A 13,537-nucleotide genomic window follows, 5' to 3' on the forward strand; every position below is an offset into this window, starting at 1 on the left:
CTGACTTCACACAAGTGCGCAAAATTTCAGATCAATTAGACAGGTAAAAGTGTGTCAAATATCAGTTATAAGATTTGGAGCTGACAAAATTATTTTTGAAATTTTCTTAATTTTGAAAAAAAAAATTTATTTTTAAAATAATTTATTTTGACATTTGATTCATGCATTGTCTCCAACTTTACACAAGTGTGCAAAATTTCAGATCGATAGGATAAGTAGAAATGTATTAAATTTCGATTTCAAGATTTGTAGCAGACAGACAGACAAACAGACAAGAAGTGAAGTTAAAGAGAAGTGTTGTAAATAGCTAATAGGTTTCTTTACACTGCGGACGTTTGAGGACATTTGTGTCCGTGATATTGCTTCTTCGAACGCATGCTATTCCATCTTTCCCTTGGTATAAAAAATGGCGCCCTAGCGACTCCTTTGTTCGTCACGTGCCAAACAAACGATTTGAATTGAATTTCTAAGTGCTCTCAGATACTTTACATTAATGTATTTTGTTATTTGACAATAATATAGGAAAGCTGCTGTTATGGGAAATGTTAATTAAAGGTTTATGAAAAGATCCTTTGGCGTCGTTTTATTATTTACTATAATGTAAATATGAAAAATATTTTTGAGCGAGACGACTGGTTTTAATGGTTCGTTCAGGCGGAAAGCTTTTACATGCAAATATATTTTTCCGGAGACGCTACGGCTAGTTTTTTGCCTCGAAAATGTAACGCTTTCTGAATGTAATTCTGATTTATCTATTTGCAAAGTTTCATTCGTTCATTGTGCTACCAGATGAGATCAGCTGACATACCAACTATTCTGTTCTTTCAGTTCTACCTTACACAAGTAAAGTCCTGATTTAACAGAAAAATCAATTGAATTATTTGAACCGCGTTCCAACTCTGCCCAGAAAACTTGGTGAAAATTCGGTTGTTGGTAATCCTCTGACTTACAGAATTAAAAAATTGCTTCACAACCATGAAGCCTATCGAATGAGTGAGGTGGAAGGTCTCAATTATTCATCACCCACAAGGGGCAGAAGGTCTCAGATGTCCAGCCCGCTGAAGCTGGCTCGAAAGAAGCAGCGTTAGCATCTCAAAGAGACGAAGTGACAAGGAGGGACAGGTGACAACAGAAACGAAGACACTCGAACAAGAGGTCGCTTACACAGGACGTCGGCCTCCCGCACGAGAGACAGAGAAGGGAAATGTAAGGAATCCTACCTACATAATAACTTAATGTAAGGAATCCTGCCTACATAATAACTTGACCCCACAACTGAGACCTACAGTCAGACACCGCGAGCTCAGCGGTGGGGCGCTCAGGAACAATCCCCCTAGGAACGCGAAATCCCATAGAACTTCTGACGAGCACAGACACCCGTCAGAAGTCCCACCTGAGGGGCGAATGAGTGCATTAGGGTGAGGTATTATTGTTTGAGATCCTCAAATTGGATAGACAATAGCAATGATGGTTTTGAAATATGAAATTAAGTGATCGTAATTTAGTTGTTAACCACACGTCGGCCCTAAAGAATAGAAAGCTGGATGTAAGACAGAAAAATGAGGGTCTCTTGAGTCACTGTACTTTGGCGCATATTGTGCATTTTTAAACCCAACGATTATGATGAAATAGCGACTACGTCTCACCACTTTGATAATATAGCTATTGGAAACGCTGAGAACTTGGTTCTGTGTACATTAATTTTTATAAGCTTTACCGAAATTTTAATCTGATCACCGAGAGAAAAGTTGTAGTGGCGGGAGTGTAGCGAATTAAACACCTTATCAGCAAGTGCGTAACAGAAAATAATCAACACCAAAATGTCTTCTCATAGTGTGTAAGTAAGTGAATACTTCGACGATTACTTAAACTGGAGCGAGTCTTATTAATAATATCTTAATAATTAGCTGAGCTCCGAGGTCAAAAGGATCTTGACGAGTCTATTGTAGATCGGCAATCTGCGTAGCGCGTTGTTGAGCTCAACTGTTGGTGACAAGATACATCTTATTTCAGATGAGAGACAATAACCATCTATTGCAACAAAGTGGCACAGGTATATTTTGTCTTCAAAGTGATCGAGTTCAAGGAGGCTAATTGAGTAATGAGTTCAACCGAGGCCTCCTTGAACTCGAGGATCGAGTTCAAGGAGGCTAATTGAGTTCAACCGAGGCCTCCTTGAACTCGAGGATCGAGTTCAAGGAGGCAGAAATGGAAACAGGCTTGAGGTTTTAAACACCAAGATATCACTCCAAGGAATTTCATAATTATTACATTTTATCAGTCTGGGCATTCACGGGAGCAATATCGAGTTAGTTTCAGATAGACAATCAAATTGAAAATAAAATTGCTTTTCTTGCCGAGTTTGTATCACAAGCATTGAGTTCCAATAAAAATATATATACAGCATACGGATCTTCAACCGGATAGGTGAAAACTTTAATAAAAATACAATTCCTCAAATAAATCATATACATTGTCATTGGCATTCAAAATGTCCAATTTGTTGAACGGCATCAAAAGATTTCTTGTAAATTTCTCTGTCTAATGTCGATTTTTTATTGATCAAGACCCAACCACGGGCCATTATATTAAAATCCTCAGTCTAAAGACGTGAATGGTTTCTTCTATCAGAATGTAAAGCTGCAAGCACGGCGCTGCTCACCTGGCGATCCATAGAGCGCGCCCGAGCGCTTGGCCACGAGGATGACTTGCGCAAGTCTGTTGACGGCCTCGACTTTGGTCTGCAAGCGCACCTCGCAGTTCACAGGCGCACAATCCACGTCCATTTTCTCGGGATCCAACAGCAGCAAAAGACCTTCCATGATCACCGTCACTTGCTGATAACTCAGCACCTGCCAATGTCGGAAGACCTCACAATTGACAGGAAAATCATTTCAGTATCACTGTGTTGTACGAATTCTGCCTAACCATCATTTACTTTCATTATCAAATTTTTTACTTGATACGAAAAAGAACTCGTATATAATGTAAGAGTTTGAAATAATGTTCCGAGTTGCGTAAACTAATTCAGTTCCGCAAAGGTGACTCGAGTTGGTACCCAACAACTTCCATGTATCTAATGCAAACATAAAACGAGCATCAACTGTCATGCTCGGTATTTCCAAGCGTTAGAAAATAATACAAGACGAGTGTCCAAATAGTATAAAAATTCAAACTGAAATGAATAAATAGTTTGAACTAAACTGAATGTATAATTCTAATTCAACGGAATAATTCTAACTGAACTGAAAAAATAATTTGAACTAAACTGAATGTATAAATCTAACTCAACGGAATAGTTCTAACAGAACTGAATAGGTACATAATTTGAACTAAACTGAATCTATAATTTTAACTCAACGGAATAGTTCAAACTGAATTGTATAAATAATTTAATAATTTGAACTAAACTGAATGTATAATTCTAACTCAACGGAATAATTCTAACTGAACTGGAAAAATATTTTGAACTAAACTGAATGTATAATTCTAACTCAACGGAATAATTCTAACCGAACTGAATAAATAATTTGAACTAAACTGAAGGTATAATTTTAACTCAACGGAATAGTTCAAAGTGAATTGAATAAATAATTTGAACTAAACTGAATGTATAATTCCAACTTAACGAAATAATTCTAACTGAACTGAATAAATAATTTGAAGTAAACTAGATAAATAAAATACTTTAAAAAACTTTTTAAAAAACACGTTTTTCTTGTGGACTAAAAAGTAGAAAATAAATTATGGCTCGCCCCAAAAAAGTGTGTCGGGCAGATTTATGATTAAAGCGAAAAAATATACTTTACTCAATTAAGCTAATTTAGGTCTCTAATTGCTAGTTTTTATGATTGTATCTGAAATTGTTAGGCGAAAATAGCCTGCATGCCGAAATTCAGATCTCTAGAGCAATCAGAAGTGGGCTAATTTTCGTTGTCAATGTTAACAACAAACAAACAAACAAACGCGAAGCTAAGCTAAGAAAAACGTGTTAATAATCTGAACTGAACTGCAAACATAATAGTAAAGAAGGCTGTCAGTGTAGACACAACGTACGTGGTTGGCGTGCGGTGGCGTAAGTACAGCTGGAAGGCACTGGAGGCAGCGCAGCAGGCACAGCTGCAGGCGACTGTACAGCTCCTGCTCCTCAGCGCTGCTTCCTGCCTCTGCTGTGCGCTTGTTGAACACGTCATCGACGTCGCGGGCAGTGGCTGTACATTTAAAATACATTGGCAATATGCATTAAAAATACGTGAATGATGTGGCGGTGCATTAAAAATACGTGAATAATATGGCGGTGCATTTAAAATACATTGCTAATATGCATTAAAAATACGTGAATAATATGGCGGTGCATTGAAAATACGTGAATAATGTGGCGGTGCATTGAAAATACGTGAATAATGTGGCTGTGCATTGAAAGTTACATGGATTATGTTGCTTTGCAGTATAAATACGTAAATAGCTGGTCTGAATATCGAGAAATATGAGTCATGAGGCCAATGTAGGGATTAGATTCAGAATTATCATTCAAAAATACAAACTCACAGCTAGACTTGATAAGTAGGGAGCTCCGTGGCGGGGAAGAACTGCGTAGAAAGAAAGGCGCCTCCACACACAACCTGGAATATAATATAATAATATAGATAATATATTAGGTATATAATATAATCTAAATAATATATTAGGTATATAATATAATCTAACTAATAAAACTGAGTTGTATCAGGTGGCTCTAGTGTCTGACCTGGGCAAGTTGATGACCAGTGAGAATGAACAATAACTTTGTTATACAGCACTGTGTACACATACTTTCATGGAATATTATAGAAGTGAATAATAGGTATAGCTGTACTTGCGAGCCTAATTTAAACGGAAATATTATAAGTGAAAGGGAGGTTTAACTGCATTACAAACCCAATTTAAAAGTAATATCGTCAATGAAAGTATGGAATAACTGTATTTGCACACTAAATTTGCGCACCTTAGTCAACGTAAATATTTCATATGAAAGTTTTTTCTTTACTAACATTTAATTATCTTAAGAATATTCTACAATAAATATTTATAAGATTTGTAATGACATGAACCTGAGGTTTTTTTGTGAACATTTAATTATCTAAAGAATATTCTACAATAAATATTATAAGATTTGTCATGAGACCTGAGTAGCGGTGCAAGTGCGGTGACGGTGGAAGGTGGTGAAGAGGGGCCCAAGAGTCCCCCAGTGGAGGTGGTGGAGGGGCTGATGGTGAGGGGCGTGAGCAGCAACTCAGGAGGGGCTGATGTCAGCCAGCGCACCATCAGCCGCAGCACTGACACCGGCGGCCTGCGACAGCTTGTCAGCGGTGAGCTGCCTATACACACAACATTATTAATACTTAATAGAAAAATTGAGTTAGAAATTATACATCATATGCATTTAGAGCATGAATATATCATAATATATTACAATTTTATTATTATCAATATCATGAGGGCTTGTGATAGTTTGTAAGCAACAAGCTGAGCTGCCTGTACACACATCATATGCATTTATGATCATGAATATATCATGATATATTAAAATTTTATTATTATCAATATCATGAGGGCTTGTTCATGATTTTGATATTTTTATCAATCCAACCCAAAAAAATACTGGCAGCCAACATTCAATTGTTTTTAAATTTTAGATGTGTTAAAAATGTTGTACGCTTTATGAAAAATAATCATGGCTCCTAGAAGAGGATTTCTCTTCTCAGCTTATGTTAAAAACTTCGAAGTAAATTTGTATGCACAAGATCGTCAGGATAAAAATGCTGTATTATCTTCAAATTATAAAAAATGTAGTAATTAGAAGATGCAAAAAATGAGACAGTATAAGAACTCAGAACTTCACTATCTTTTATTCTACTTGGAATACCCTTCTCGAACAATTGGTAACAATTAGATGGTTAAAGCTGTTTGAAGACATTTATAGATCGGTAAGAAAATAAATGTTGAGCATCATCATTCAATTCCGAATAGCCAGTAAATGCTAAAGTTGACAATACGAATAGCCAGTGTTAGACTATAAAATTTGATCAAAACCCTCGATGTTCGCAATCTAAAATAGAGCAAGCTGTTCATAAAATGGACTCTCTTTCAAAATAGAAACATTTGTTGGGAGCAGAAAACTCCATTATTTTTTATGATGCCAAAGTCGGACAAAAAGTTTTAAAATGTAACACATTTTTGCAACTGAATTCGAATTTTAACATACATGGAAACTAAGTTAGGAATCCCATAAATCGAATGACGAACTTTTGCACGGCAAATGATCAGATTCATTATTTGCACGATGAAGCATAAATTCTAAATAATTTCACTAAAGTAATTTGAACATACATATAAACTTTTGTACACTCCACTATAGAGACAAAATTATACGAGTTTAAAATGGACATGAGTATAATTTGAACTAACCTAGTCTGGCATAAATTTCAGCCCAAGAAGTGATGATGCAGCTGGTGAAGAAGGGTGATGTAGTTGGTAAGTCATCAAGCGGGTGAGATTCCGATGCTCCTTCTTTGCTAGAACTGTTCAGTTGCGGGACTGAGCAATATTCTGCCATGAGCCGCTTACTAACTTGGCAGCACCAGCCACTCAAGCAGCAAACTTCCTGTTGACATTCATGTTGCTTTTACATTTCGAAACTTCTTAGCTATACGAAGATATTGCAATGAGATAGCAGACTCCAAATCTGTGTTCCACAAGAGTGGGAGATTTTTGCACAAGTGTTTAAAAATATAATTGAACAAGGATAATTGGAACAACCTTTTTCAGAGACAAAAGAATTTGATTTATTAGAGCAAAATTTCTTACAGCATGGTTCATTGGACTGGGAATAGGTTCAATTAACGTCTGTACGCTTGATTTGAATAGTATATGCTGGTGGCATCATAGAGCTAGGGTTTAGCAGAATTATGAATACGGTACTTGTTTATTGATGGGCAAAATAACAAATAACACATACACAAAAATAAACAATACCACATTTAATACATAATAAATAAACAATATCACAAATTCACATTTAATATCACATAATGGCAAGGCAAATGAACTAATGACTTATCAATTGAAATGTAAAATCAAGATAAAACAACAATTAAATAATGTAACGAAAGTAAAACAGCTCAAAATTTGAGCATTCCACAAGCTTGAGAATGCACTTGTAATTTTTTTTAGATAAAATTACTGCAATAATTCACACAAGTTTAAGGGATATAACAATAAACACTAGAACTAGCATTTATGCTGAAATACCTACATAAGTGGCAGTTGGATTCTCTGCAACACGAAATACATTATAAATAAATTGAATAATTACAGCTGCAAGTCCAAATAATGAATGATACATAAAATATATACCGGTGTAACTAGGTGCCTATATAACATCTCCATTATTTGGAGATGCATTAGTGAACCCACCACCTTTCCACCACATTAGTAAACAATGAAAAATTTAATGTAAATGCACAGGGTATGGAAGAGATCATACCTGCATCCAAACAGCTAGCCGGTCCAGAACCTTAGCATTTTTTGTGGCGACGGCTAGTGACATCAAGGACGACAGAGTGTTGAGACGATTAGCTATTTTGCTCTCCGGTGAATTAGCTGAGCGAGCATATGGATTGCTGCTGCCTTTTATTGGCTGGCCAGGAATAATTTTTTCATGAGCAGACCCATATGGATTAACAGGTGTATATTGTCTTGTATTAAAACTATGTGCATTGCCAGCATTAAAATAAGGATTTCCATTATTTGGACCAGTGGCATTACTGTAGCTATTGATTGGACCATGAGGAGTTCGAGAGTATGGATTAGTTGCTTTTGTAATTGGGAACACGTTGCTGGCTTGAGGAGGAGACACATCAATGAGAGATGGATGGAAGAGCAGCATGACAATGGCATTATGTACGGCAGGATCAGTGCAAGTCGTCAGATGTTCACACAATATCCGCACCACTATTAGATCATTGATGGGCTGGCACTGGATCTGCAAGCAAATAAATACATTAAACAGTTTGAATTGTGAATTAATTAGTGTGTCTAAGAATAAATGCTCATCCCAGATTTTAAAATGAGAATCTCCTTGATCTCTGAAGAATGATAAAAAGTATATAAGTCAAGTCTAACCAGTTGAATATTTTTAAAATTCTACGAGTTAACAGCATTAATAAAGTGCTCTAACTACCAGCAAGCAAGGCAAGAGTTGGTTTTCTGCTGGACAAAATATTAGGCAAAGAATTTATACCGGAAGTTCTGTATCTCAAATAGGTTCAAGGCCTTTCCAATATCATATGATGAATCTAGATGGCATTGAATAAAATTGATGGCACTTGCTTTACAATGGTAGATGTCAATTTTTACATATTGACAACTCAGTGATGGATGATTCCTGGAAAACCATATTCTTTTAACATAAACAGCAATGACCTGGTACAGACACCAGTGAAGACTTCTAAGGAAGTAGAAAGGATTATCACAATGAAATGGTAACAACATTTGGAATAGATTAAACCAGATCCTTAACTAGTTGAGTGCACCACATCTTGATTAGAAAAATTTCTTGCATTGGCATCAGAATTTAATGCCACAATTTGACAATGATGTCTTACTGTTAAAATGCATCTACAACAGCCAAGTTAAGACTGTTTTTTAATGAAAGTTACAAATTTCTATGATAAGAGAACTTTACCTACACAGAACAAGATGGTAAAGCAATTTGACAGTCAATTTGAGGTCAGTTAGAAGTAGAATAATCCATTCTAGTTACTTATTGCATTGATTTAATTTTTTAGATAGTTTAAGAAAAGAGCTTTGGGCCCCATTATTTAGCAGAGATCTTGGGCCTCATCAATTAGGGAAGAGCTAAGCTATCGACTGTTTGGTGATAGTACTTCAAGTAGTAACTGGATAATAGTCTTATGATCTCATCCCTTGTATCAGTGAAACTGGAGCAGGAGCCCATAACAGTAATTTTTAGTTACCTAGTATGATCAGGCTAGACAACTGTGTGGGTCAGAGAATATGAATTTCAAGGAGTTCTAACACAACTTCCTAGTAACAGTGGACTCAAAAGAATGAAGATCTTAATTTTACAATTACCTTGGAAGATTTTCCTTTCTTTTTGTCAGCATTTTGAGTGCTCAGAATGAAATCATCAATAATGTGTTGCTGCAGAATTGCTATCTGTGGGGCTGGACTGCCTTGAAGACTTTGTTCTGAGAATAGAAAATTCAACAAATTACAAAATGTTTACAGTTAATTAAATGTTTTAGATAAATTAGTTAAATGTTTCCTTTTTGTTTTGTTGTTAGTTAAATGTTTTTCAGTTAGTTGCAATATAGACATATTGAATAAAATCTCAATTTCATTCATTTCTAATAGTAAATGTATTTTAACATACATTAATAAGGAGATTTACAATTAAGTCTTTGAGCAGTTAAGTGACTGATAAAGGAAACTGAATATCTGCCCATGGCAGTATAACTAAAGCTGATTGAGTTGACCTTAAATTAAGCATTATCCAGAGATTCTTTAATACATCTAATAGTATTCCATTAAATGCAGGCTTCAGCTGTGTTGTAGGTTTGCATCAGTCATATGGATTTAATTAGAAGTTTGACATTTAATTAATGTCTACATTTTAATTAATATCATTCTAATTAATGTCTAATTCTACATTTTGATATGAAAATCTTTATCATCTCTATTTAGTGGGAAAATACTAGCAAATAAAAAAGTTTTTGGATGCATTTGATAACTATGCTAGAAAATCCATCAGAAATCAAAGAGCAGGAGAATAACTTGTAGAAGAACCAGCAGAAACTGCACATACTTCACTGCCCACTACTAGAAACCAAACTGCTCACTACAATACCAAATGGTATTGCTAACTGGTCGCTGGTCAGATTTACAATTTTTAAGGTTTAATACCCACATGATGTCTACAAAGCTGTTTTGATTGCGCTAAAAATATCTGATTCAATGTATTTTATACCATAGATTGTAATATTGAAGGCTGGCTACTTTAGTTCTGCTGGCAAGGTTATCAGCATTGTCAGTAGATCAGAGTCTTAAAAATGGTCTGGGTACTAAAAAATTTCTTGTTTCATACTATGCTGAATAGGAATGAGCATAAATATATGATTATTGTATTTCCAATGGTATTTACAAATTAGCCCCAAAATTTCTAGAAAAACAATAAATTATTCCTTTAGGTTGTAGTAAGATGGCAAAAGTCAGCCACAACAGCACAACCTTGTCTACACTCACTTTGATCTTTTACTTATCTTTGACATAAGTCAAACTTCAAAGTAAGGAGTTTGACACTTAATATGTCAGCTTTTGACAAGAAAACATGTAAATTTAATTTGACTGACAGACTCACTAAAGAAAAGTTCTGCACTAATAATGCAACATAGTACGTACCTAATTTCCTCAATCCCAACCTCACATTGTGTGGGAATTCTTGCATTTGTAGATCATGTAAATCAACTCCTGCCATATTTCTCAGCCAAAGCAGCAGCAGCAGCAGCAGCAGCAGCAGCAGCAGCAACAGCAGCAGCAGTTGTCTTTGCAGTTATGACAATAAACATGGAAATAGACCACAAAACTATCAATTAAGGCCAAATGAATTGTGATAGGACTTTGTTGGTTCTTCTTATTTATTCTTGTAGTAGCACTGGAAACTGGTCCCTTGCCTTAACTGGGTTTAGTTGGTGCCTAACAGTTACCAATCTGAAAATCTGCAACACACAAAAAATAAAACAAAGTTTAAAAAGGTATGTAGAGAACAGTAAAATAGGAAGAATATAAAAAAAGTAACAAAAAGGACAAAAACAATACAAAAAATGTTGAGAGAAGAAATGAATAAAACAAATGAAATATAAAAACACGGTACATGACAAACATGGCCATACATTTAGGTAGAGAATAGGCACAGTGCATACAACACTGAGGATCGGCATTAGAGATCACATTGACAGTGTCTTTTTCAAGTTAGTTAGTTATAGTATACATACTTTAGTTTAGTTTAGTTACCGTCAACCCGGGCTACTCGGGACGGTTTTGAGCGTTTTTTGTTAATAACTTCTTACCATGAAACATTTCATAAACAAGTTTAGGCTCATTTTATAGCTCTTTGCGAGGGCTTTTGTACCGTCAACCGGGGCTACTCGGGACGGTTTTGAGCGTTTTTTGTTAATAACTTCTTACCATGAAACATTTCATAAACAAGTTTAGGCTCATTTTATAGCTCTTTGTGAGGGCTATCGAATGGCATCTTCAAAAAAATTCCATATACTATTTGTAAGGTGCCAGACTCAAAAAAAAAAAAAAGAGTGTCCCGAGTAGCCCCGTCGAACGGGGCTACTTGGGACACTTGCAATAAAACTTCATTTTAAAATATTTGGAGCATGCAGAGTGTACTCATCCATTACTAACAGTACTCTGAAGTCCTCCTCTTTCATTGTAGATGATGTAGAGGTAGAATAAATGACATTTTCTGTGATTTTTACTCGTTTTTCCTTTATTGATATATTACCATATACATTGATTACCGTAAAATGGGGTAACTTTAACTCCTGGGGTAACTTTGACCACTTTTCGTTTTTTTAACAAAAACCCCCAAAACTAAAAAACTATTTGACATAGACAAATTTTGTCAATGGGCATTAAAGGCCTAATACTGGGGCTACATAACGCAATAGAAAGATTTTAAAAGTTTGCATATCTAATAGGTTAAAAAATTAAAAATGTGACACACGAAAAAGAGCTATTATTTAAAGCCTGTCAGAGTACCACCTCCCAATGGGGGAACTTTGACCACCTAATGTCAGCCCTGACGGGGTAACATTGACCGGCTTGATAATTAATTTAAAATGACCATATATAACATTTTATGTTCGATACACCTATTAATGTATTTTCTTTATGTTTCAGACTCTACAGACTCTAATTATTGTTAGATATAGAGTTTAAACTTATTAGTATTGACCTTAGTTCAAGATGCCTAGGACCTACAAACGTCCAAAGGGGACTTGTACCTACCAGAATTACAGTGGAAATCTTGTTGATCAAGTAGTGCAGAAGATCAAAGACAAGGAAATAAGTTTGACCAAAGCTGCAAAGCAGTATGGCATCGGCAAATGTGTTCTTTTCAACAGAGTGCATGGAAAAACTGTGCTTAGTCCTGGACAACAGACTGTTCTCTCACAGGTAGAGGAGGCCCTTATAGTGAAGAGGACACTTCAGTGCAGTGACTATCGCTTCTCTCTCCAACCAATGGACTTATGCATCATAGTCAAAAGCTACCTTGATTCAGAAGGGCGCACCGTTCCCATGTCTTCTATGAATTTGCCAGGCCCAGACTGGGCCCAGTCCTTCATTAAGCAGCATAGTGAGATCAGAAAGAGGGTAGCCAATGATACAGGCAATACAGGAACAGTTAGCTATTATGTTTATTTCTGTGAAATATGTTCAAAAAATGGAAATTTTTTGCCAATTGCATGCATTTTGCTCAAAAGTTAATATTGTATTCCCTGTTAGTGAAGATAAATAAAGTGTATTGTTAAATACTTGTGAAATTATTAACATTAGGGACAACTTAAACCAAGATGGGGTGACTAAGAACACCCAATTCCTCGCTCTTCACCCCAGATACGCACCAATCCCGTTACCACCCAGCTGCCACCATCTGCAATGGCATCATCCCACTGGACAAAACCCCCAAAATCCTAGGCATCACCTGGGATACACACTTCACTTTCTCCCCGCATGCAAGAGCCATAGCCACGAAAGCGACGGGTTCTCTTCGCATATTAAAAGCCCTTGCTGGCACAAACTGGGGCTTCTCCAAGGAGGACATAGTTGCCACCTACCGTGCCATCACGCGCCCAATCCTCAACTACGCGGCCCCCATCTGGTACCCTGTTGCCTCCCGTACAGCAGTTGCCAGCCTGCAGACCATACAGTATACTGCATTGAGACTAGCCACCGGCTGCCTCAAAATGGCCCCGATCTCTCATCTGCACCAGGAGACCGGCGTCCTCCCTTTGCCCCAGCACCTGGACCTGGCCTGCGCCCAGTTCCTCGCCAGCGCCCTCCAGTCCTCCCACGCCTCCTTTCGCATGGTTTCTGCCCCTCTGGGTGACTGCCCTATGAAAGTCTCAATACAGTCAAGGTTCGGCCATCTTGTCACACCACTCTTGACAAATGGTATCCTGCCTGCCGGGACATACGGAGAAGCCAAGCGGTCTCACTCCCTCGCCCCTACCGCTCAGCGTTATCCCAGCTCCGCTCGGGATACTGCAGCTCCCTGGCGTCCTATTCCGCCAGGATCGGACGCTCCCCTAGCTCCGCCTGCCCAGAATGAGGGGACTCCCTCAAATCCGTTCAGCACCTCTTCGTCTGCCCCACCTTCCCCACATCTCTCAGCGACTCCTCACTGTGGGACAGCCCCGTGGAGGTAGCGGCTTTCCTGGCCACCCTCCCTGCCTTCGTCCAC

General features: G+C 37.2%; 1 protein-coding gene across 1 annotated transcript; it reads right to left on the reverse strand.

The window, feature by feature from the left end:
• Positions 1-1,468: 1,468 nt before the first annotated feature.
• LOC108678301 (uncharacterized protein C7orf26 homolog) lies at positions 1,469-10,853 on the reverse strand. The gene is made up of 9 exons (XM_018166677.2): positions 10,462-10,853; positions 9,136-9,251; positions 7,526-8,023; positions 6,448-6,643; positions 5,165-5,357; positions 4,549-4,622; positions 4,057-4,211; positions 2,663-2,852; positions 1,469-1,983 (listed from the first exon to the last, which is right to left on the reverse strand). Exons 1-9 carry the CDS (start codon positions 10,535-10,537, stop codon positions 1,904-1,906), a joined length of 1,578 nt encoding a protein of 525 aa, XP_018022166.1. The 5' UTR covers positions 10,538-10,853; the 3' UTR covers positions 1,469-1,903.
• Between the last annotated feature and the right edge of the window lie 2,684 nt (positions 10,854-13,537).

Source organism: Hyalella azteca, unplaced genomic scaffold (genome assembly GCF_000764305.2).
Source record: "Hyalella azteca isolate HAZT.00-mixed unplaced genomic scaffold, Hazt_2.0.2 contig8735, whole genome shotgun sequence".
NCBI lineage: Eukaryota > Metazoa > Arthropoda > Malacostraca > Amphipoda > Hyalellidae > Hyalella > Hyalella azteca.